At 42.2% G+C, this 26,498-nt stretch overlaps 1 protein-coding gene across 1 annotated transcript in view; it reads left to right on the top strand.

The window, feature by feature from the left end:
• mkxa (mohawk homeobox a) overlaps nucleotides 1-26,498 on the top strand; it is a 156,512-nt gene that overhangs the window by 77,543 nt on the left and 52,471 nt on the right. The window contains 2 exon segments of the mRNA XM_037693881.1: nucleotides 15,950-16,309; nucleotides 20,660-20,682. Of these exon segments, the coding sequence (XP_037549809.1) occupies nucleotides 15,950-16,309; nucleotides 20,660-20,682 (383 nt within the window).

The raw sequence follows: 26,498 nt of genomic DNA, 5'->3' as shown, positions 1-26,498 counted from the left end.
TATATGTATATATATATATGCATGTATATATATATGTATATATATATGTATATATATATGTATATATATGTATATATATGTATATATATGTATGTATATATATATATGTATATATATATATGTATATATATATATATGTATATATATGTATATATATATATATATATATTATAGTCAATCAACATAGAATTTCAATATCATCAGTTGATAAAACATTGTATTTGATGGATGGCTATAATCTTTTTTCATGATAATTCTTCTAGCTCTTTTCTGTAAAATTAAAATAGGATTTGTAATTGTTTTATATGCTTTACCTCAGACTTCAATAGAGTTACGAATCTTTCAGTGTCTGACGATCCGATTCGATTCAGATTTTTGGTGTCACGATACGATTTTAAAACGATTTTCGATTCAGAAACGATTTTTCTATTGAAATGGTCATACATTTTGTTTCATTTATGTAGCTGACAAGCTGAAAAGATTAAACAACAATGTAAACCAATAGAACATTTATTTAAAAATCATTTTAGGTTCCTTACTGTATCAAATATTTTTTATTCATTTATATTTATACCAAAAATAGGAAAAAATATAGGAGTGTATAAAATTCTGTAACTTAAATTACCAGTATTAGGTTGGCTTAGTTGCCTGAATTTTTCTAAAAAAAAAATAAAAAAAAATCCAAATCTACAAACAAATAATTCATCCATCCATCTTTACCCACTTCTTCCTTTTCGAGTCACGGGGGGTCACTGGTGCCCATATCAGCCATCACTGTGTGAGAGGCGGGGGACACCTGGACAGGTCTCCAGTCCATCACTGACAAATAATTCAAAATATATAATTATAAAAGTAAACAGACTTCAGCCTACCATAGTATATTAAACTTTAACTCAACATAAAATACAGACTTCAGTTTTTTTTTTTACCATATTGCTCTAACATTTGTTATATTTTCAAAACTTAACCTAATATGAAATATACAGACTTCACAATCTTAACCATATTGATTCATAATTAGTAAATCTTTAACAAAATTTCAAAACCTGTGCAAGTTTGCACAAAATCTCTTCAGAACTATCATTTAAACCATAAACTGTATCATTTATAAATGGCTCCAGGTGATATCTTATCTGTCCTCTTCAACCTGTTAAAAAGACAAATTGCATAAAGTTTGTTGTACAACTTGTCTATAAGTTTTAGTATAATATGAGAAAAAACTGTTACCTTTGATCTGCAGCTGCATCAGAGCTTCTCACATTTGTTGTTTCATGGTGAAGTTGCGGTGCTGCTTTATCGCAAAAAGAACAAAACATGACGAAATAACGTACGTTGGGTCATCATACTAAAAATAAACCTAAACCCCTCACCTTCCACTGAGCTGTCTGCTCGTAAATCCTTTGTGATATAATGGAGAGGGAAATCTTCACAGCCTTTAGGAGAAGCCTGGAAGTTTGTTGCAGAGTTCGCTGGTCGGCTGCTTCGCTTTCATCTTCCGTGAATTTTGTCTTATGTCCAAAATACTGTACTGCAATTTTATTTTACACTTCTTGTAAACAACTGTGCTCTTGTGAAGCTCTGTCTTCCCCCGGAACATTGTAGGATCTGAAATGATTTTTAAAGACGAAGCAGCGGGTTGAATCACGCTGTCTCCCTCCTCCATACTAGCAGGCTCCATTCAGATAAAGGGAGCTGGCTAACTAGCTTGCTGTACGGTGGTCTACACGGCTCAATTCTACGGCGGCCGAACGGGGAGTAGGAGCGGAAAAAATACAAAACTTAAATGCATTTTAAAATCGATTTATGGACCTTTAGAAACGATTCAGTATCGCCAGGACTAAGAATCTAGATTAATCGAAAAACATTTTTTTCTGCACCCCTAATAAACAGTGCTTTATCATTGAATAACTCCCTTATTTTGTACAGTAATGCAATAGATTTAGCTATTTTTGTTCTTAAATTATTTATGTAAGGTTTCCATGTCAGCTTTCCATCAATGATGACATCCAGAAACATCACCTCACTGACTCTACAACCCTCAACACCATCGACTCTAAATGGAGCATCGACAGTTCTCTTACTGTTAGGGCTGAGTACCGAACTGAGGTTCTTAAATGGCACTGACTGAACTGCACCGGTCGGTGTATGGATTGAAACGTTACTCTTTTTTCGGTGTCAAGTTTCGGTATTGGCTGTAATGTGTCACGTGGTTTCAGCACGCAGGCAGGTAAAACACCAGACATATGACAAACAGACTATGTGTTTATACCCAGAGCTGTATAGAGCTGCCATACCTAATCTATGTATAATGTATGTCTATGGTGCTGGTGACGCCCACAGACGGGGTTCACGTGTGCAGCGCGTGTGTTGTCGAACGGCTTCAATTTATGAGCAGAAAGTTGCTCCGTGTTTTTCTGCGAGGAGAGAGGACAGCAGTCACCCCCCCCCCCCCCCTCAGCATTAAAGTCAGCCTGTGAGTTTTAGAGAGCATGAATGGCCTGGCTCATTATCTCCACGACCGGACTCCTAAAGAACTCTGAGGACGGAGCTGTGTCTGTGTTTCAGCTGGTAAGTTTACGTTTGTTAACGTTACTACTGCGGTGAATTAAACTAGAATCCATGTAACGCTAACTTTAAGATATTAATGTGTAAATTTATTTTATGGGTATCTATGTAGCTAGCTGAAATCAGAAGCTAACTAAAGATTGACAATAACAGATAAAGCTTAATTTGTAAAAATGTGCTCACCCATCCAGTCAGCTGGTTAAACAGTTCACTGATGTTCACTGTTTATTTTCTCCTCACAGGAGGTTCTGACCCTGATTAGGGATGCACTGATCCACTTTTTTCACTTCCGATCCGATACTGATATCTGGTGGCCCTGTATTGGTCAATACCGATCCGATGCCAATCTGATACATATAAACAGTGCTGAATTAACAAAAATGGCTAAATCTTGTCATCTGGACCTGTTGGTCCAGATGGCATGAATTAGTCTTTTTTTTTTTGGGGGGGGGGGGTCTACCTGGTTGACAGAGCTTACAAACCCAGTGCTGAATTAACTTAAAACATTTGTTTGTTTTTTTATCACAAACATGAATGTACTGAATTAGGGCTGCAACTAACTATTATTTCAATAATCGATTCATTGGTCGATTATTTTTTCGCTTAATCAATGAATCGGCTAAAAAAACAACACTTTAATTTCCACCCCTTTATTCCAAAATTGAACATTTGACTGACATAGAAATTCACACAAAAAACAGGTTGCTATTTGACTATTCTGTTAGTAAAATGTTGAATAATAAAAAATCAAAGTTAGTCAAATAGCTTAAAAAAAAATAAATGTACATAAAAATATATACAAATATATGCTTTATACCTGCACAATATGTAGCTACTTTGTAAATTGTGTCCTTGAGGGAAGAGTGTAACCTGGATTAAAAGTGTGGATTATTGTAACCTGGATTAAAAGTGTGGATTATTGTAGTGAAGCCTTCGTCTTCAACCATCGACAGAGGCCTCATGTCAGTGACGATCATTTAAGGATGCTTTCAGTGAAGACAGCTGCTGCTGTGGTGTCCATAATGTCTGTCCATCATGAAGGCTGGCATTGTTTGTTGTTGTTTTCTGGAATGAGAGAGTTTATATGTATTATAGCATAATTTACAGCAACTCAAGAAATGCCTTGTTTCACTTACAGTGTTTGGTTCAGGCAAAAGTAGCTAAAAGAGCAATTAAACACACACACACACACACACACACACATATATATAAAATACTTAATTACACACATTTGAGTAGATGTAATAAATTACTTTAATTCCTGTTAAAATGCAATTCATCCTGCCATATTTGCAGTGTCTTCAGACTTTGTCAGCAAATTAAAATTTGAAGCTTAATCATTAAATTATCTTTGTGTTAGATTTATTTATAAATCACATTTAAACACTGCTTGTACCAATTAAATTAAATAAAGACTAGCACACACGTTCTCTTTTTTTTTAACTTTATTCAGTAATTCAGTATTGACAATGAACTGCAGGTGAACAAGACGGTTCTGCAGTGCCGTGAAAGACGCATAATCGCGCGACACAACGAATCAATAATGAAATTCGTTGCCAACGCTTTAAATCATCGATTTTTATCAATTTTATCGATTTGTTGTTGCAGCCCTATACTGAATTACAAATTTATTGGAAACTCTGCACATAACAGCACACTTAAACACACCAAGAGCTTCACAAGCTTGGTCAAACATGTAAAAAAAATACTTCAAACTTTTCAAAATTTAAAAAGTTTTAAAAAATCAGATATAGTCACTACTCCTCAAGTTTTGTGTCAGGGACCTGATCAAGCAGATTTCTCAAGCTTCTCAAGATCAGGCTTAAGCATCACTGGCAGGTTTTTGTTTAAGAAAGCTAGCATTTCTGCTCTCTCAGCTGTGAGTCTGTTTCGCTTCTCATCCAGGATGATGGAGACTGTGCTGAACAGCTGTTCACTTTCGACACTGGTGCAGGGCGCACAGAGGTACTTGAACGCACTGGCAGCAAGGCCATGAAACCGCTGACAGTTGACTCCCCAGTATTTGTATGGGTCGTCTGTGGTAGGAATTGCTTCCTCTGTAAAATATCCATGTAACTGTACAGCAGTGCTAGAACTGCTTGCTGCCCCTGGATCTTCCTCACGCTCACCCCAAATTTTGTCAAATTCTTTCATGAAGCTGCTCCTGCTTTTACTTGGAGCTGCTGCTGCTGCTTCCACTTTGGGGACCTTTCAATTCAATTCAGTTTATTTATATAGCGCCAAATCACAACAAAGTTGTCTCAGGGCACTTTACAGAAACAATCACATAAATAAAAGCCAATTACCATACCATACCAATTTATTTATAGAGCACTTAAAACAGCAACAAGGCCAACCAAAGTGCTGTACAAAAGAAAACAAACATGCACAGCGTACAGGAAAACATAAAATAGAAATACAGATACAAATAGCAGCAGAAGCTAACTAAAATGGCCAACAGAGTAGAGAACAGACCGGACCAAAACAAATCACAACGTGTTAAAGGCAAGAGAATAGAAGTGGGTCTTCAAGCGAGACTTAAAGACTGAGAGTGTGGGAGCCTGCCGGACACTCAGTGGCAACTCATTCCACAGTCGTGGACCTGCAACAGAGAAAGCCCTGTCACCTCTGAGCTTACGACGGGTTTCTGGGACTGAGAGAAACATCTGGTCTGCTGACCTCAGAGAGCGCGGTGGGACATATGGCTGCAGAAGATCAGTGAGATAGGATGGGGTGGAACTGTTCAGTGATTTAAAAACATACATGAGAATTTTGAATTGGATCTGAAGGTGAATGGGTAGCCAGTGCAGGGAGGCCAAAACTGGCGTGATGTGCTCTCTATAGCCTGTACCAGTTAAAAATCGGGCTGCAGCATTTTGGACCAGTTGTAGACGAGCAATGGAGGACCGACTGATTCCAAACAGAAGTGAATTGCAGTAATCAAGCCTAGATGTTATGAAGGCATGGATCACTGTCTCAAGGTTCTTCTTGGAGAGTATAGGTTTCAGCTTAGACAGCCGTCTCAGCTGAAAAAAACAGGATTTGACCATCATGTTTACGTGACTGTTGAGTTTTAAGGACAGGTCCATTATCACCCCCAGATTAGTGACCTTTTGTTTCTCTAGCGGGGCTAGAGAGAAAAGGTCAATGTCATGGTTCATGAGTGAGCCACTGGGATGGAACAGCATGACCTCAGACTTCTTCTCATTGAAGCTTAAGAAGTTTAAAGCCATCCAGTCCCGGATGTCAGCCAGGCAGTCAAGAAGAGGCTGAATAGAGCGTGTGCCTCTGTGCCTCAGGGGGAAGTAAATTTGGCAATCATCGGCGTAGAAATGAAAGGGTATGTTGTGTTTGCGGAAGATAGCACCTAGTGGCAGCAGGTATAAAGAAAAGAGAAGGGGACCGAGGATGGACCCCTGCGGTACCCCCCACTGGAGCGCTGTCGATGCCGAACTAAAATCTTTGATATTGACACAGAAGGTTCTGTCAGAGAGGTAGGACCCAAACCATTTAAGGGCTGACCCTGTGATGCCCACCCACTGCTCCAGTCTAGAAATGAGGATCTTGTGGTCGATGGTGTCAAAAGCAGCTGTAAGGTCCAATAGGACAAGCAACACAGAATCACCTGTGTCTGTGGATATGAAAATGTCATTAAAAACCTTCAGTAGAGCAGTTTCAGTGCTATGGAGAGATTTGAAGCCAGATTGGAATAACTCTAGGATAGCGTGATCCCCCAAAAACTGTTTCAACTGAGACTCCACAATTTTTTCCAGTAGTTTAGAGGTGAATGGGAGTCTGGAGACAGGCCGGAAATTGGACATGACTGAGGGGTCAAGGTTAGGTTTTTTCAGGAGGGGCTGGACAGCAGCATGTTTAAAAGTCTTTGGCACCACACCTGAGGATAAACTGCTATTCAGAATAGCGAGGATAAAAGGACCCAGGGTAGGAAAAACTTCCTTTAGTAGTCGAGGGGGGACCACATCAAAGGGGGAACCAGATGGCTTCATGCTGCACATTACCTGCTCCAGAGAGGACAGAGAGATGGGCTCAAAGTGGTCAAACACAGCCACACACTGAGATGGGATGGACAGATCATGAGCTGGCGGAGAAATGAGTGCCCGGGTGTTTGCCACTTTTTCTAAAAAGAAATGGAGGAAGTTTTCACACAGCTCAGTTGAGGCTTCCAGAGGTGAAGGCTCACTGAGGTGTAGAACTGAGTTCAGGGTGGAGAAAAGAACTCGGGGGTTGTGGGAGTTGGAGACAATTAAATCAGAGAAGAATTTACATTTGGCAGCTTTAACGGTTTTCTGATAGTGACGTCAACTCTCCCTTAACATTTGAAAAGAAACCTGGAGCCTGTCCTTCCTCCACCTTCGTTCAGCTCTGCGACACTGCCGCCTAACGGCTCGCGTGACGTCATTCAGCCAAGGCTCTGATTTAAGTTTCGTTTTTCTGGTCTTAAGGGGAGCAACACGGTCCAGAACATTTAAACAGGCAGAGTTGAACTGAGAGGTTAGCTCCTCAGTGGTAAGAGACACTGAGAGCTGTTCGATCCTCTCAGAATTAAAACCTTCATTAAAACGAGCAGCAGTGAAACGGTTAATGGAACGCGTACGTGCAGGAACGCACGTCTTAGCAGTAGGACAAGGGGGGGGGGCGAAGTCAAACAATACAGGCATGTGATCTGAAAAAACATTGTCACCGATTTTCAAATTAGAAACAGAGACATCGCATGTTAAAACGAGGTCCAGCGTGTGACTGTGTTCCTGGGTGGGGCCGCTCACCTGCTAAGCTAAGCCAAAAGAGTCCAATAAATCCAGAAAGTCCTTCACTAAGGGCTTCTCCTGACAACACACATGCAAATTAAAGTCACCAATAAACAAAAAGTGAGTGTATCTCTGTGTGATATCAGCCAAAAAGTCAGAGAATTCATTTATGAAGTCCTTAGAACGAGGTGGGCGATAGACAAGCGCGCACAGAACCGTAGGACAGTGTCCGAGTTCAAAGGTGCTTAGCTCAAAGCTGGCGCGGGACACCGGGATGGACAACTGTTTACAGGCCAAGTTTGCTTTAAAAATTGTTAATAATCCCCCCCCGCGCCGACCTGATGGCCGCGGGGCATTGAAACACAGAGAGTCCGGGGGTAGTAGTTCCACCAAGGCGCTGGACTCACCATCAGAAATCCAAGATTCCGTGACGAACAGAAAATCCAACTCCTGATCTTTAAAAAAGTCATTGAGGATAAATGTCTTGTTGGAAACAGACCTTGCGTTGATTAAACACATTCTGATATTGTCCAACACAGGCACAGCCGTGGATGGAGACGCGCGCGCCAGCGGGCGCAGGTTATGAAGAACAGCTCCTCCTGGTCTGCTGGTGCGGCGCACAGGTAAACAACTCCAGGTGTTCACATGGACTGAGCGCACGGGCAGCTGGCCAGCAGCCGGGCCCCGGGAGCACCACGGGTCAGAGAGGAGATGATCAGATCCAGAGCGAGTCCTGATAGAATAATCCACACTTTGCCTCAGTTTCACCAAAATCCCTGCACGCTTCTCACGACGTCTGCGACGTTTCTTCCATGGAAAAAGGCCAGGGTCACGCAGAAGGAACGCAAGAATCTCAGATAGGACAGGTGGGGGAGAGTGCTGGCCGCTGTTTAAAAACTCCGCGGGAATTTCAGCAAACGTACGGAGCTCCAAAAGTGCCCGACGATCATACTGAAAATATGACTCGGCACACTGCACAAACCATTGTAAAAATAACAAAAATAAAATACAAGCAGAGAGCGAGAGACGGGCAGCCCTACACACCGGCGCCATCTTGAGAGGTTTTAAATTAGTATTAGTATTAGTATCCTTAACCTCTATACCATAGGTCAGAACTAAATCAAGAGTGAGACGATGATGTGCAGACGTTTTGGGTAAAACCAAATGAGTCAATTAAATTATTAAAGGCTATGCTTAAGCTATCACTTTCAACATCTACATGAATATTGAAATCTCCCATTATGATAACTTTATCAGTATTTAATAGTAAGTCAGTTAAGAATTCTGAGAATTCAGACAAAAACTGAGAGTAAGTCAGAGTCAGAGATTCTTTATTGTCATTCGCACCTCTTGTGGTACATGTGGTGGAGCGAAATTATGTACACAAGGTCCCAGTTACATCCAACAATAAAATATATAAGAAAAACAGTAATAACATCTAAGATATGAACTAAGAAAAACATCAACTAAATATACACTAAGCACTCATAACATAAAACATTGAACATCAGCACAAACATGAACATGAGTCAGCCTGGATGGGTAGCTGCACAATCATACGTGAGCAGAGTAAACAGGAGGGGGCTCAACACACATCCCTGAGGAGAGCCAGTGCTGAGGGTTATGGTGGAGGAGGAGAAGTTGTGGATCCTCACTAACTGTGGTCTGTTTGTTAAAAAGTCTAGTACCCAGTTGCAAATGGAGGGGCTTAGTCCTAGTGTGGATAGTTTGTCCATCAGGGTTTGGGGGATCATGGTGTTTAAGGCGGATGTGAAGTCCACAAAGAGCATACGGACATAAGAGTTTTTCTGCTCCAGGTGGTTGAGCGCAGTGTGGACCACAGAGGAGATGGCATCCTCTGTTGATCGGTTCTCACAGTATGCATACTGATGAGGGTCCTCGTTCATGTTGATGGTTGTTTTGATGTGAGTCATGACCAGTTTTTTGAAGCATTTAGCGACTATCGGGGTGAGGGCCACTGGCCGATAGTCATTCAGACCAGTCACTGTAGATCTTTTTGGGACTGGGATGATGGTGGCAGTCTTCAGGCAGGTGGGAACTGTCTCCAGGGTAAGTGAGGTGTTAAAGATGTCTGCCAGCACCTCACAGAGCTGATCAGCACATTCCTTCAACACTTTTCCGGGGAAGTTGTCTGGGCCAGTTGCTTTGTGCGGATTAATCCTCCTGAAGGTACTCCTTACTTCGGCTGAGGTAAGCGCCTGGTAGACGAAATATAACAACTAGTAAAAGTGTTTTTTCTGATTTCCATTTTGGATGAGAAAGACTGAGAGACAGCGATTCAAAAGCTTCATAACTAATAACTGGTTTGGCATTAATCAATAATCCTGACTGAAAAATAGAAGCTACTACTCCACCTTGGCCAGTTGTTCTAGGAACATGAAAATTTAGATAATTAACAGGAGTGGATTCATTTATACTAACAAAATCCTCCTGTTGTAGCCAAGTTTCTGTCAGACAGAATAAATCAATATGATGATCAGTTATCAGTTCATTAACTAACAGGGATTTAGAGGAAAGAGATCTGATGTTCAATAATCCACATTTAATGATTTTATGATTTTGCTCTGGTAAAGTAACTGTGTTTATTTTAATAAGATTTTTATGATTTATATTTTTAGAGCTGGTTTTTGGTTTATTTAATTTGAGCCGTGGGCGAGTTGACACTGTTTCAATGGGGGTGTGGGTGGGTAACAGAGGAGAAGCGGCAGAGAGGTGTGGAGGACTACAACTCTGCTTCCTGGACTGGACCCTGGGTTGCCAATAATTTGGGGGATAAACAAAATCAGGCATATTTCTAGAAAGAAGAGCGGCTCCGTCCAAAGTGGGAGGGATGCCATCTCTCCGCCTCAGACCAGGTTTTCCCCAGAAAAAACTCCAGTTATCTATGTAGCCCACGTCGTTGTCCAAACACTACCTGGACACACAGCAGTTAAACAATGACTTACAGCTAAACATGTCATCGCTGATCAAGTTGGGGAGGGGGCCAGAGAAAACTAAGGAGTCCAACATGGTTTTAGCAAAGTCACACACCGAAGCAACATTAATTTTAGTGACCTCCAATTGAAGTAACCGGGTGTCATTACCGCCGACGTGAATAACAATCTTATTGTATTTAGCCTTAGCCTTAGTCAGCAGTTTCAAATAAGATTCTATGTCGCCCGCTTTGGCCCCCGGAATGCATTTGACTATGGCCGCTGGAGTCCCTAAAGCCACGTTTTGGACTATGGAGCTGCCAATAACCAGGGTCTGCTTCTCAACGAGTGTGTCACTGAGCGAGGAAAATCTATTAGAAATGTGAACAGGTCGGTGGTGAACTGGGGGCTTAGCCTTAGCACTACGCTTGCTCCGGACCATCACCCAGCCGGCCTGGGGTCCCGGCTGCTCGGGGTTTGCTGGAGGACCGCTAACGAGAGCTAGCCTGTGTGGTTCCGCGCTGTCTAAGGGAACCTGTCTAGCTACTGTTTTTTCTACAGCGCGGAGCCGAGCTTCCAGTTCAGACAGCCTCTCCTCCAAAGCTACCATAAGACTACATTTGTTACATGTAAAGGAGGCAGAGGAGTAGCTAAACATCTGACACACTGAGCAAGTGAGAACAGAGGAAACAAGGAGAGAAGCAGCAGCCATGCTAAGCTAACGCTAGCAAGAGATAGCAGAGCCAAATACACAAAGCAGAGCCAAATACACTGGTTTCCTGGTGGCTCTAAAGCCTTGGATGCTCCATCAGCAGTAGTAGTCCTCAGGTCTTCCTACAGCTCCTTGGCTAGTGCATCCTTTCCACGCTTGGTAGAGTCTGCACTGGTAAAAAAAAAAGAAAAAATAAAATACATTGGGTTCATTTATAGACTCAAAGTAACACTTCTTGAAGTTAAAAAATATATATCATATGTGCCAGTTATCTTATAATTTCAAATATAAGCTATTGTAGTATCTAAGGCAGTTTTTTTTATTTTTTAACTAATGATATTGGGGGCCTGATGGAGATTGTCCAAGGGCCACTTTTGGCCCTTGGGTCTTATGTTGCCCATGTTTGATCTAAGGTGTGTATTGATAGGTAATTCCTACCTTAAAAAAACAAACAAACAGACAACACAGTGCAAGTTCACAACCAAGCTTTCTAAATGGGGAGTCACAGTCACAACTGTGTTAAGGCTGTGAGCTGAGAACTCCAAAGACTTTCAGCAGCTGCTCGTCTTTTATTGTCACACAGAAAGGAGTGAAAACTGGAAATCTTGATTATAGAGGCAGTTTTGATTACACAACGAGGGCAAGGCAGTCTAGAACATTTTGTTTTATGATTAAACGCTTCTCAAAAAGTCAGGACATGGGTGTGAGTAATGAGTTCCTGATACCTTTGTATCAGTTAATTCTGCTTCGAACGCACAGAAACAGAGTTAAGAAAAACAATAACAGTGTGAGATTGATAAAGTATGAGTTGATATGTATAAAACCCTGACATGTATATTTATCTGTTCAAAGCTCTATTAAAGTTATGTTTGTCATGAGTGAAAAATAACTTACAAAAACATTAAAATATTTCACCATACTGTTAATTTATTGAACAAAACCTGTCATATGAATACAGTCTCACCTGTCTTTATATCATGGGTCCAGCAGTGTAGAAAGTGCATACAGAGGTTCATCCTCCACGGTGCTAAAGCACTTGTCAACAGCTGCTAAGAGGGTCTTTTTCATGGTTTTGATTCCAGCATCAGCCTCGGTTTCCATAGAGAGGAGACGTTTGAGAACAGTGATGCTTGGGATAACATCAGCAGTGGAGGCCGTGGCTGTGCTCACCTTACTTGTAAACTCTTCAAATGGTTCAAGACACTTCCTTATTTTTTCAAGCAAGGCCCACTTGTTTGTTGTGAGTACTGCGGGCAGCTCATGGTCAGCAGAATAAGCAGACAGTGCTTGTTTCTGTTCAGTCAGGCTCTCTACCATGTAGTAAATGCTGTTCCACCTGGTTTTGACATCCTGCTGAAGGCGTTTAGGTTGCATGTTCATCTCGAGTTGGATATCTTGCAGCTGTGAATATGCAAGAGGAGAATGTTTAAAGTGTCCGACAATCTGTCTCACAAATGCAACAGCATCACTGATCACACGCTGTGACAGAAGTCCCTCGTTAACAACCAGCTGCATTGTATGTGTTCGTCTGTCTCTCCTTCCTGTCCTTTCAACCAGCTGGTCAAAGCAGATGGCCGCTTGTCCTGAGCCTGGTTCTGCTGGAGGTTCCTTCCTTTTAAAAGGGAGTTTTTCCTTTCCATTGTTGCCACTGTGCTTGCTCAGGATGGGAGACTGCAACAAAGCCAAGATTCAACTTGTCTGCTGGATTCCTTAGATAGAGAACTTTACTAATTGGCTTTTATGTATGTGAATGTTTCTGTAAAGTGCCCTGAGACAACTTTGTTGTGATTCGGCGCTATATAAATAAACTGAATTGAACTGAACGCAGCCAACGCTGTTGCTGGCGTTGTCCCTCAGAATCACGTGGATTTTGCTCAACAGAATTTGCCACTTGTCAAACATTTCCTTCAGGTTAGCAGCTATTGCTTCGCTGGTGTGTGACCCACGAAATTTTGCTGCATTTAACATTGCACTGTGTGGCACCAAACTCTCATTCAGCCAGTGTGTAGTTAAACTTAAAAGTGACACGGGAGAAACATCACAGCTCCAAATGTCTGTCGTGAAACTTAAAGCTTCAACATCCTTTATCTCCTCCAATATGTGTTTGCACACTTTATCACGCAGTTCAGGTAGCGCCATCTCCGACAAATATTTTCGGCTTACCATGTCGTATCGTGGCTCCAGGTGGTTAATTAGCAGCCGGAATCCCTTATCTCCAACAACTGAGAATGGCTGCCCATCCATGATAATGAAGTTCAGTATCCTTTCAGTGATTTTTGTTGCTTGAACGCTATTAGGTGGAAACTTTTCACCTCTTTCTTTCATCCCCTTCAAAGTTAGCTGCGTCATGCCACCTCCTTTTGGTTGGTTCCGTTCAACAAACTCAGCATGCTCTTTAGGGTGAAATCTCTGGAGATGTTTGATTAAGTTGGTAGTGTTAAAGTTGAAAAATTTACTGCCACCCATTGGAATCATTACTGCACACGTATTGCACGTAGCTGTCGAATGTGATGGTTGAGGTAGTGTGAAATAGTTCCAGATGGCTGATCCTTTAGCTCGCTCCATTTTGAAAATGATCTGTGTAGTGAGTTGGTTAGTGCATGACGTCACTCAGAGCACAAAGCATAGAATATACCTTTTTCACGCTTCTGCGTTTCAAAGCAGTTGTGGTGTTGGACAATTTCCGGATGTCGTGAAAAAGGTGGATCGGAAAATGGATCGGTCACATTGTCACGGATACCCGATCCAGAAGTTCTTCCGATATAGGTACTGATACCAATGATGATATCAGATCGGTGCATCTCTAACCCTGATGTGAGGAGGGCAGACAAAATAAAAGTGAGGTGGGGGCCACAGGACAGTCACAAACTTTGTTGTTAAAAGTTTGCTGCTTCTAACTACAGTGGAGGCTGCATGGTGGAGGTAAGTTATGCTGTAAAGGATGTTGTTAACAGTTAAGCTTTTATTTCTCAGCCTAGATAATGTTTTTTGAGCAATAATAACACAACCATGTTATTGTTGATGTTTTGTGTTCTAATGTGAACTAGGGAGATGATAAGAGCCCTAAACCCCAGAGAACCATAGAGAAGATTCAGGCAGAGACACAGAGCTACAGAAGCCTGCATCAACCCTAACCTGTGACCTGCTGGTAGAATGCAAGGGACAATATGCCAATGCTGTCAAACTGGCAACCAGGTATCTGTGTGTGTAACAAGCATCATCCACACCCTCAGAGTGAACATTTCTACTGCTAGAGACACCATCAGCCAGGAGCGGGCTTGTTTGTGTCCAGCGAAAGCAGACATGTTGATTTTTCTGAAGAAACTGTTAAGTGAAAAGGTCCTCATTGTGTAGCAGTGAGCATTAGACACTGACATGTCACTGGTTTGCAACTGTTCTTTTGATCTGGAAATTGTTTGTTTATTTTTATGTAAGAAAACTGCTTGGAATAGAAAAATACCTAAGTTAAAAAAATAAAACTCACGATTTGTACTGTAATGTGTAACATAATTTTATTCTTGTTAGAATTAATAGTAATTACAAAATTGGTATCAAAAAAAGAACCGTCCAGGAACTGACACCGAAGTGAAGGTACCAACACCGGTACCGATACAGATTTTTTTAGAAAGGTACCCAGCCCTACTTACTGTTACTGAATATCATGTAATTTGTTTTATCCAAATTAATTGATAATTTGTTAAGTTGAAACCAATTTTGTATTTTCACATGTTCTGTCTGTACCATCTCCAACATTTGTTCTGTATCTTTACCCGAACCAAGAAATGTAGTATCATCTGCAAATAAAACACATCTAAAAAGTCCTGACACATTAACCAAGTCATTTATATATAAAATAAATAACTTAGGTCCAAGTACAGAACCTCGAGGCACTCCACATGTAATGTTACAAAGTTCAGATCACATAATTTATTTGAACAAACTGTTTCCTTTCTTCTAAATAACTAGATACCCACTGTAATGCTAGCACTCTAATGCCATATTTATTTAGCTTTCAAGAAGAATACCGTGGTCATTAGTATCAAATGCTTTCTTTAAATCAACATAAATACTAACACAGTACTTTTTTTGATCAACAGCAGTTGTTATTTCTTCTGTTAATTCCATGAGAGTCATTGATGTAGAATTTTTAGGTCTAAACCCATATTGACTGTTACTTAATATATTCTGTTTATCAATAAATTGATCCAATCTAATCACAAATAACTTCTCTAAAATCTTCGAAAACTGTGGCAACAAGGATATTGGTCTGTTAGGGGTGGCTGTGGCTGAGTGGTTAGAGCAGTCGTCCTCCAATGCGAGAGTTGGGGGTTCGAACCCACCAGCAGTCACATGCCGAAGTGTTTCTGGGCAAGACACTGAACCCGTCATAGCCTCTGATGTGTGTCCCATCGGTGTTTGAATGTGATAAAGCTCTGATTAGTCTCTTTAGAATGATTTGTTCAATTAGCTTTGTAGAGATCTAGTGCTGTGTGGTTGGGTAAATGAGGCACAGATTGTAGTGTAAAGTGCTTTGAGTATCTTGAAATAAGAAAGAAAGGCGCTATATAAGTACAGTCCATTTACCAATCCATTTAATTGTTAAACACGCGTTTCTCACCATTTTTAAAAAGAGGATTTACCTTGGCTCTTTTCATGTTGTTTGGAAATATTCCTGTTGAGAATGATAAATTACATATATATGTAAATGGCTAATAATAATTCATTATATTCTTACAAACATGAGTACATTGTGATGAGTAGATGGGTATGAATGAATACAGCATGAGATAAGATGAGATCTTCTTGGCAATTATAACTACAGATAGGTGACGTTATGAGACAGTTTAATTTTAGATTACACACAAAACTAACGTAACAGAATTGGTGTAATTAGTGTGAAAGATAGTTTTTGAATAGACTTTTTTGCAATCCATTAATTTTAATTGTTCATACCTTGGTTAATACCTTCACAGATGGAGACAATCCTCAGAGGACACAAGGTGGCCCTGAGGGGCTCAACAAACCCATGTACCAGAGCGTCATCAAAAAGGAGGGCTCTTCTATGATGAGCATGACCATAGGTATGAGCCCGGGGCTGCGTTCTGCTGCCGAAGCCACCTCGTTCTCTGAGGACTACGTGTCTCCACCTAAGTACAAGAGCAGCCTGCTGCATCGCTACCTGAACGACTCACTGCGGCACGTCATGGTGGCCAACGCTGTGATGGATGCTCGCAGGAGGAAGCACTTCGGCTCCTTCAGCTCCAACGAGTACGATGACGAGCTGCTGTCGCCATCTTCCTCTGAAGCTGAGGCCAACTTTGTTTGTCGAGCTGGTAAGGAGCCACGTTTTAGTGGATTCTTTTGCTTCAAGGGTTTCCAGATGACACACACAGCATCTATTCACTCTTTTTGTTTTCTGACTGCACATTATGTTGAACCTCCTGCAGCCACCCATCAAATTTGTGTTTAACTTTTGTTTGATGCTGTTTGCGTCACTGATTCTGAGTCTCAAGATGCTAAAATGAATTTAGAAGGGTCTTAAAGTTGACACTTTAAGTTAACACACACTTATTAACCTGCATGTTCTCACACACAAACTGATTGTGTGTCACCCACGGCCAAGAACTTATGCCCAACCCAACCCCCCAGTTAACCAGACTTTAGCCCTATTTGCACCATATTAGTTTTACCTAGGGACCACATGTTATTTGTAATAATTATGGAGATTGTTTGTGTTGTTAATCCCGTGCGAATCGACCATGTCAGTAATTTGTAAAGTAAAAATTCCCCACAAATTACCTACTATATTTTGCTGAACTCCAAGGTTCTGTGATAATACTAATCCAATGCCAATAGCCATTTCTAGGATTTGGACAGAAATGGGCTGGATCCGATATGTAATTGGGCATTTTTTGTTTTTGTTTAAGCAAAATTAATTGGAAAAATATAGAACACAGCTATTTTAAATGAACGCGCTGCTCGCTTTGGCTTTTGTAGATACTGCTACTTCCTCCACAGCAAATGACAGCAGGTGCGGAGATACCATTTTATTTATAAAGCACTTAAAACAGCGACAAGGCCAACCGAAATGCTGTACAGACAGAACAACAGGTAACACACAAAGCAACATACAAAATGAAGTAAATCAGAATATAAACATAAAAACGATGCAGATAATAAATATGACAACTAACCTGTGTAAAGCAAACAGGTTCAAAACACAGATCATCTGGTGTTGAAAGCTACTGAATAGTAGTGTGTTTTTAAACAGGATTTAAAAACCAAGAGGGAAGGGGCTTGTCTGACAAGCAGAGGTAACTCATTCCAAAGTCTTGGGCTTGCTACAGAGAAGGCCCTGTCACCTCTGCGCTTAAGACGAGTTCCTAGAACTGTGAGGAGCATCTGGTGTGCGCATTCAGCTGGTGATCAGCTGACCCATCCATTATCTTTACCCGTTTCTTTTTTCATTCAACCATTATTTAGACAGGTAAATCCCATTGAGCCTCGAGGACTCTTAAAAGAGAGACCTGATTTCAACAAAGAATGATGACAACAATGGACAACAGCGACAACAATAGACAGTTATAAAAAGTCATACTACAGATTTTTATTTTTTTTATTTTTTAACAAATGGGATGGCTAAAAGAAAAAAGGTAACAAAAAAACAGCTAGATTCTAGGGTGAATGTAGAAAACTAAAAACAGGAACATGTCTGCATTGGTCCCTGCCAGGAGTCCAACAGTTTCTTAAAGCCACTTAGAGAGGTCAAGGTCGAGAGCTTCAATTGTTTTTGTAAGGTATTCTAGGAAACAGGAGCGGAGTAGGAGAAGACCCTCTTGCCTAGTTTAGTCCTTATTGAGGGAACACTGCAAGTAATAATGTCCTGAGAGCGCACGCCATAGCTGCACTCACGCAGAGACATGTAGGAGGAGATGTATGAAGGCAGCAGACCAAGAAGTGATTTAAAGATGAAAATGTACCAGTGGTACATTGTGCATTATGGTACCAGTGGTTCTTCCTTTTCGGATAGTAGGGGTTGCTGGTGCCCATGTCCAGCCATCACTGGACATAGGCACAAGGCGGGGGACACCCTGGACAGGTCGCAAGTCCTTGTCAACCGGCGGGTCAGCGGATGCATGCCGGTGACAGCTTGTCCATCTGAACATAACGTGGCGTTTTTTACCTCTTAAACTGGCCAGTCGGACATGCCTCCTCCTCAACAATAGATTAACACAGTTTTATACTGTGCATTTTTATTTAATTTTCTTTGTGCTGATTTGTAAAACCACATCAAAGCCTGAGAACGGCCCAGCCCCCACATTAAGCACATTATTATGGACCGGCCCGGCCATGACAACGCAGCACGTTAACATCATATACGGAAGATGTCCGTAAATTTCAGCTAAATCTCAGGCATTGGTTATCCCGTGCGAATGCACCACATAAAAAGCAGACGATGGGGAGTAATTTATGTATTACATGTGGTCCCTAGGTAAAATTAATCCCATGCAAATAGGGCTTTTAACAGGCCAGACAAAACATGGCCACATAGAACTTGCTCACTTTCAGGCTGCTGACATGCCTTTGATCCTGCTGTGAGGTTCTGCTGAGAGTTTCAGAGAAATTGAGACATTTATTTTCTAAACACAACATCCCAGTGGCTTTTAAACCCAATATACATTACAGCAAAGACTGGTTCATCCCAAAGATCCAGTCCCCCGGCATAAACAGAGTAATATTTTGTATGCTGTTCAGTGTCAGGAGGGCTGTGATCACAGCTGAGGATCCACAACTTCTCCTCCACCATAACCCTCAGCACTGGCTCTCCTCAGGGATGTGTGTTGAGCCCCCTCCTGTTTACTCTGCTCATGTATGATTGTGCAGCTACCCATCCAGGCTGTCACATTGTAAAGTTTGCAGATGATACAGCGGTGGTGGGATGCATCACAAACAATGATGAGTCCAGCTACAGGCAAGAGGTGGAACACCTGGAGAGCTGGTGCAAAGAGAATAACCTTCACATCAATGTGAAGAAGACAAAGGAGATGATTGTGGACTTCAGAAGGAACAAAAACATCTACACCACGCTGAACATAAGAGGATCTGCGGTGGAAGTGGTCTCCAGCTACAAGTACTTGGGTGTACACATGAATGACAACCTCAGCTGGAGCAACAACACCACCAGCCTGATCAAGAAAGCTCATCAGAGACTCTACTTCCTCAGACGGCTGAGGCGAGCTGGTCTGGGAAGCTCAGTCCTCACCTCCTTCTACAGGTGTGCAGTGGAGAGCATCCTGTGCTCTAGCATCAACGTATGGCATGGAGGCTGCACAGCTGCAGAAAGAAAAGCTTTGCAGAGAGTGGTGAAGGCTGCACAGAAGTCTGTCGGAATCAGCCTCCCCACCATCACAGACATCTACACCTCCAGATGCAGGAAGAGGGCCACTTGCATCATGAAGGACCCCACTCACCCAGCACACACACTTTTTGCCCCACTCCCCTCAGGAAGGAGGTTAAGGAGCATTAAGTGTAGAACCACTAGACTGAGGAACAGCTTCTACCCTGAGGCTGTTAGACTCATGAATCTTTAACTAGAATAATCACTGTGAAAAACCATATCATGTTGCTGCTGATCTGTTTCCTGTTGCTGCTGATCTGTTTCATGTTGATGTGTTCATGTGTGCACATCCGCTCACAGACTCATGCTCATTTTTGTGCTGATGTTCAATGTTTTATGTTATGAGTGCTTAGTGTATATTTAGTTGATGTTTTTCTTAGTTCATATCTTAGATGTTGTTACTGTTTTTCTTATACATTTTATTGTTGGATGTAACTGGGACCTTGTGTACATAATTTCGCTCCACCACATGTACCACATGAGGTGCGAATGACAATAAAGAAACTCTGACTCTGACCCTGATCAGTCTTACATAGGGGAAACTAAACAGCCACTGGCCAAAAGGATGGCCCAACACAGAAGAGCAACATCATCAGGCCAGGACTCTGCAGTCTACACTCATCTCCAGGCCAGCGGTCACTCGTTCAGGAATGAAGATGTTCACATCCTTGATAGAGAGGAACGATGGTTTGAGAGAGGATTAAAAGAGGCCATCTTTGTGAAAAGAAAACATCCATCATTAAACAGGGGTGAAGGCCTCTGTGTTCAACTGTCCCCCTCTTACAATGTTGTTATTGCTAGTATCACCCTGTGAATAGCAAGCAACCATCAGGGGGCTAATGATCCATTGTTAGGCTGATGGTCCTCCTTAATCTTGTGAACAGCTAGTTTTGGCTGTCAGCAGCAAACTGGTTGATCCACTATGAGAAGGTGCTATTTATTAGGGACCGTTTACACGGCGCGTATTTTGAGTGCATCCGCAGCTTTCTCTCTGCGGTTCTGCTGATCATTTACACAACACCAGTGGCCCCCCTCTTTGAATCCGGAGGTTTCTGAACCCACCTTCCAGAGTGGAGGTTTTTCGCTGACCCCCCGCTGATAATGTAAACATCTCCCGCTGAAGCTTTGTGTTAAACCACATGCGCACGCGCGGACAGATGCTATATTTCTATCAACATGGCGGCGGACAGTGCTTTCAGAACCTCGACTGATGGAATATATTTTAATCTCGTAGTTAATCTACGTGAGATTCTAGGTGCTGTGACCGACATCTGTGTTGGAAGAGACACAGTTTGATCCAGTTCTAATGTCGCTGTTTATAGAACGTGGCACGCGCACACGTCGCGCTGCACTATAACATAAATTTGCTAAATAACAACAGTTTAATAATAATAAACAGTATTTATGTTAGTGTGAGATATAATGAAGCTCTGAGCTAAATGAAGCTATCTGGACATTATGTAATTCAAATTTAAAATGATGCTAAACATATAGCGTGAACACTAAAGTTGAAAATGAAGACATCAGGTTTAATTTTTATTTATTTATTCAACACCACAAACTGTATGTCACACAAACACTCATAATTATACTGAACACATTATTAAAACATGTTAACTGAACTTGAATGGATTGAATAAAAGAAATGAGGGGAATTTTAAATAAATAGTTCATCCAACATCTCTCTTCAACGTCCTCCTGTCCTGCATCTGGGCCGAGCCTTGTTCAGAACCGGTCCGCCTGGTGGAAGGACAGCTTCTTCTTCTTTCAGGAAAAAATAAAAACTCGCTTGGCCCGCTTGGCATCAAATCTGTCGACTCTTATCCAAAATCTAGCTTTAACTTGTTGTTACGTTATGTTGTTGTTAGCTGGTTAGCACAGAGGAAAACAACGTGTCGAGGCAGCACGCATGCGCATTAGGTGAAGGTACAAAATTCACAGCGCCAACTAATGACCCGGCATGGTAACTACAGTGGATTCGGGAGGGCGGGGGGGAATCCTCCGGATGCATGTAAACCCAAAATACGACAGTGTCAACGCAAATCTTTTCCTCTAATTAACATACGAAAAAACCTAAGTTTCCCCCCATCGTGTCCGTGTAAATAGGGCCTTAGACTGCGCTGAATACAGCTCCTCAGACTGAAGAAGTCTTTCGGATGAAAGACGAAACTTTTCTACGCTTTTTTTGTTTTTGGAATGTATGGTATGGTATGGTATAAAGTTTATTCATTTAAAAAAAAAAAAAAACAATTCTATGAACTATATAAAAAAATACAAGAGATTTAAAATGAAAGGCAGCAGACAGAAGAAAAAATCTTATTATATCTGCCCCTTTTTTCAAACAATTAGTTCAGTCATAATAATCTTCAGGTAACAGAACAAAACGAATAACTCTTTCTAATTTTTCTAACTCTAATACAATACACATTAAGCTACTTCTTTTTTTTAACAATTCAGCTTTGAACTTTTTCTTAAATGTACACATTGACTTGGCATTTTTAGCATCACTCTCTAGACCATTCCACAATCCAATTTCTTGGATTGAGGTAGACCTTCCCTTCAGACTAGTTCTGAATTTTGGTTTGACAAATATCTCTATCCCCTTAAGATTATAACAATTTTGCCTTTTAACAAAATTTCTTTGGATATTTAATGGTAATGTGTTATTTTGAGCCCTATACATAACTGATAAAATACTATAATCTACCAAATCATGGAACTTCAATAACTTCAGTTGATAAAATAATGTGCTTGATGGGTGACTGCATTCTAGTGATAATTCTTACAGCTCTTTTCTGTAAAATAAAAATAGGCTTTGTAAATGTTTTACACGCTTTCCCCCAAACATCAATGCAATAGATTAAATGTGGAACAATGATTGTGTTATACAACATGTACAGCGCTTTATCATTTAATAAGTCCCTGACCTTGTATAGTACTGCAATAGATTTCGCTATTTTTATTCTTACAGAATTTGTGATTTTTCAATGTTAGCGTTTCATCAATGATTACACCCCAAAATTTCATCTCATTAACTCTACAGATCTCAACACCCTCAATTTTAAATGGATCATCAACAGTTCTCTTTTTGTTACTGAATATCATGTATTTAGTTTTATCTAAATTTAATTCATCACTTCACTTCCAGCGAGCTGATGGACAGCAGCTCCCTCCGGCTTCTCTGCAGTCTTTTATCATCAAACTGACCCGTTTTTCGAACCAGACTAAAGTTGGTCCTCCTTCCAACCGAATTCGGTGTTCAGTGACTCAGAGAGCCGGACGGGACCGTCCAAAAAAAAATATATATATTTTGGTCCAGGACCGACCGGCCGCTCCCCCCCATCAGTCACTCTGAGCGCACCCTGCCGGCCAGGTGACCCCTAGAGCTGGGGAGTCAACGCACGAAGGTCCGGTGTTTTTTCTCTCTCTCTCTGGACCTCAACAAACTCTTATCTGGACTTTTGTGGTTCTACCTGGTTCCGACAAATATCGCCGGGTGGTATTTCGCTGGTTGTCTGCTGGACTGACCCTCGTGGTGTCTCCATAGGTGTGGGGGAAGTGTACCTGTGTCCCTCGAATTGGACCAGAACCGAACCGAGGTGGCTGTGGGGCTGTGGGGATTTCGTCTTCAACAGAGCCGGTCTCAGCTTCAGTGAGCAGCCCGTTACTTTTACCGAAGGACAATCCACCTCTGTGGAGTCGTTGTGTTCACCTGGAGGAGAGGCTCCGGTGCTTTGAAGCGCCGCCGGACCAGAGCAGAACCGCGCCGCCGGACCGGGCCGCCGGACTGGGCCGCCGGACTGGGCCGCCGGACCGGAGTAGAACCGGGCCAGGGATATCTTCAGCCTCTTCGTCTCTCATGCTTGGAGCGCCGGAGCCGAACTGGAGCAGAATCGGACCGGACCAGTTGCCGACTTCAGCCTCAGCCTCTCTGGTCAGTCTCGCTTTTCACCGGGGGTGCCCCGTGCTGTCAGGTGAGGAGGTGACGTGCTGAGAAGCGGAGGAGCAGCGTGGAGGAGCAGCGTGAAGGAGCAGGGCTGCATGGTGCTCGAGAGAAGTTCGGAGTTTGTATCGGAGTTGCTGCAGGCCTCCATCCAAACTCACTTGGATAATAATTTATTTTATTCCGGATCACGCTGTTGGCCCCTGTTGACCTGAAACGAGCTTGGATCATGTCTTTCACTTCAGGAGGATTTTCTGGCAGCTCGCTCTGCTATTTGCTGCAAATTATCTGTTTCTGTTTTGGCCTGTTGATTCTGGACCCAGCTTCTGTTTCCCATGAGAGCATCCATCCTTCTTCACTGGGGGACCAGAGCCCCCCTCAGCCCAACTCAAACTGTAGTTGGGCCAACTCGTCGGGTTTGTTTGCCCATTTGAACTGTGATGTTTTATGGTCTGAAACTTTTCTGCATCATTCATATTATTGTCACTATTTTCAGTTCTCAGATTATCTGGAGTCACTGAATCTTGTTAATACACCTGAATCTGTCCATCACTGTAACTTTCACTGTTTTTGGGTTTTGAATGATCGCGTCTTCGTTAATGTTTCTCATGGTTCGATTATGGGTGCTAATTGTCACACTGTTAACTCCTATAATTACACATCAGTCACAAAAAACTCAAGAAAATGTCTGATAATAATGTTGTTACTGCTCTCAGGGATTCAGCCCAACCCTGGACCCCCCACTAATTACAGCACACCAAATGACTTTAAGAATGTGTCTGGGCTTCATTTTCTGCATGTAAACGCTTGTAGCCTTCTGAGAAAACTGGATGCTTTGAAAATTCTGGTCAGTTCTTCTGGGGCAGATGTTATCTTTATTTCTGAATCCTGGCTGAACAAATCTGTAATGAATAATGACGTGGCAATCAATGGATTTAACATCTACTGCTGTGATCGTCATAAAGGGTGGGGTGGGGTGTGGAGTCATTATTTACATTAGAGATTCTCTGGTTTCTAGTCTTGTGTCTTCTAAAACAATTCCAAACCAGTTTGAAGCCTTATCTGTAAACATCACCTTGAATGGAGGCCAGATTTTAACTGTAGTCTGCTGCTACCGCCCCACAGCATCACCTGAGGCATTGACTGCCATGATGGAATTTCTTGGTAATTTAAAATTCACAGAGGTCCTTTTGGCTGGAGATCTCAACATTGATTGGTGTAAGTTGACCTCCCTCTGTGATAAATTCAAGGAACGTTGCTTGACTTTTAATCTTACCCGACTGATCAATTCTCCCGCTAGATTAAATAAAAAACGTCCTGAAAAATCCTCCATCTTAGACCTGTTTTTTTTTCTTTTAGATGGCCTCCCTTCTCCCCTTACAGCCATTCTTTCCACACCATTATTATGAAATATTTATTCTAGTGATTATCTAGTGTAGTTTTTTTATTTATTTTTTATTTTTTTTATTTTTTTATTTTTTTAATAATAGGATAGAAAGAAGGAAAAGACAAAGTAAGACTCCAAAATATAAGAAATATACACAAAGAGAGCACACGGCAAAACACACGGCCACTGTCTGTTCACCTGCAAAAAACATGACAAAACACAGCAACAAAATACATATGTATAAAGAACTTAAAATATTCATGGCTTTGCAGTAAGTTTCCATAAATATATATACCCATACCTACGCCTATATACATACATACATACATATGAATATACATTCATATACATATCTATATATCTACATATAAAGCCTACATAAGCATCCCTGCATCTATTTGTGCGTTGTTGTGAGCATGCATAAGTGTATAAGGCTTCTCTAATAGAATATTTAATAGTAACTGTGAAGTAACAGAGACCCGACCCCCAAGACCAGAGGCAGACGAAAAAGGGGGGACCAGAGCCCAAGACCCCAGGAGGGACCCCGACCGTGGAGCCCCCAGGGCCACCCACACAAGATGAACCACTCACCCACCCCCCAGATCGGACCACAGGGGAGAACCAGAAGATCCCCACCAGCGACCACATACAGTGACCCCCCGGGGCCAACAGCGACAAACTCATAGGCCTCCGTCGGAACCCGCCGCACCGATGTAGGTCCAGGCCCGGGCACTGAGGCCCGGGCACCGAGGACTCACACCACCCAGGCCAAGGCCCGACAGGGCCAGAGGACCTGAGCCCCACCAGGCAGACACCAGGCCGAGCCGACACACGCCCAAGCGCCCAGCCCCTGACACCAAGGGCCCCAAGCGCACCGGCAGGCAAGGGCACACCCCACCAGGGGGCCGCACGATAGGGGCGCGATGCCAAGCACCCCCAGTTGTATCAAAGAGGGGGCAGTCCGAGTCAGAACCCCAAGCCCCCGCGCCCACCCCGAACCCACACCAGCACAGCCAGGCTACCAGATCGGTGACCCACGACCGCTGTCACAGAACACCTGAGGGCCTGCATGCAGCCACCAGCAGCCATCCCCCAGAACCACCCAGGCCCTCCCCAGAGGGAAAGCAGTGCCCCCCTGCCCAGGTACCCCCAAGAGCCCAGCCCCCGGCAACCCCCCCGGTGCCCGAAACCCATACACCCGCCTCCACATCAACCCCAAGGCCCCACAAGGTCAGATCCCAGACTACCCACCCTCACTATGTAACGGAGCCGATCAAAGGAGCCCACAGAGATTGGTCCAATGTGTCGGCAGATGCTGTTTTGTTTCTTTTTATTTCCTTTCACAGAAATAAATAAATCAATCAACCTTTATTTATACAGGTAAATCCCATTGAGCCTCGAGGACTCATTTACAAGAGAGACCTGAAAAAAAGACCTGTTTCAAGACTAATATGATCTATCAGAAGATTTTTATACTGATTAATGCTAATATTATTTTTATTTTTCCAATTCAGGAGTATGGTTTTCTTTGCGATGCATATGGCAGTGAAAATCATGCGACATGTATTTTTTCCCAGGGTAACATCTTCCAAGATAGCCAATAAGCAAACAGATGGAGAGAGTGGAATATTACATTTCAGACATTTAGACAAGTCTTCACAAACCTGGACCCAGAACCTCTGAACGGGTGGGCAGAACCAGAGTGCATGGATATAATCATCAGGAATATTGCCTGTGCACTGTGAGCAGTTGTTAGATGATGTAAATCCCATCCTAAACATTCGCTGACCTGTA

Source organism: Nematolebias whitei, chromosome 20 (genome assembly GCF_014905685.2).
Source record: "Nematolebias whitei isolate Nwh7 chromosome 20, NemWhi1, whole genome shotgun sequence".
Classification (NCBI taxonomy): domain Eukaryota; kingdom Metazoa; phylum Chordata; class Actinopteri; order Cyprinodontiformes; family Rivulidae; genus Nematolebias; species Nematolebias whitei.
This window is presented reverse-complemented; position numbering and strand designations above follow the sequence as displayed.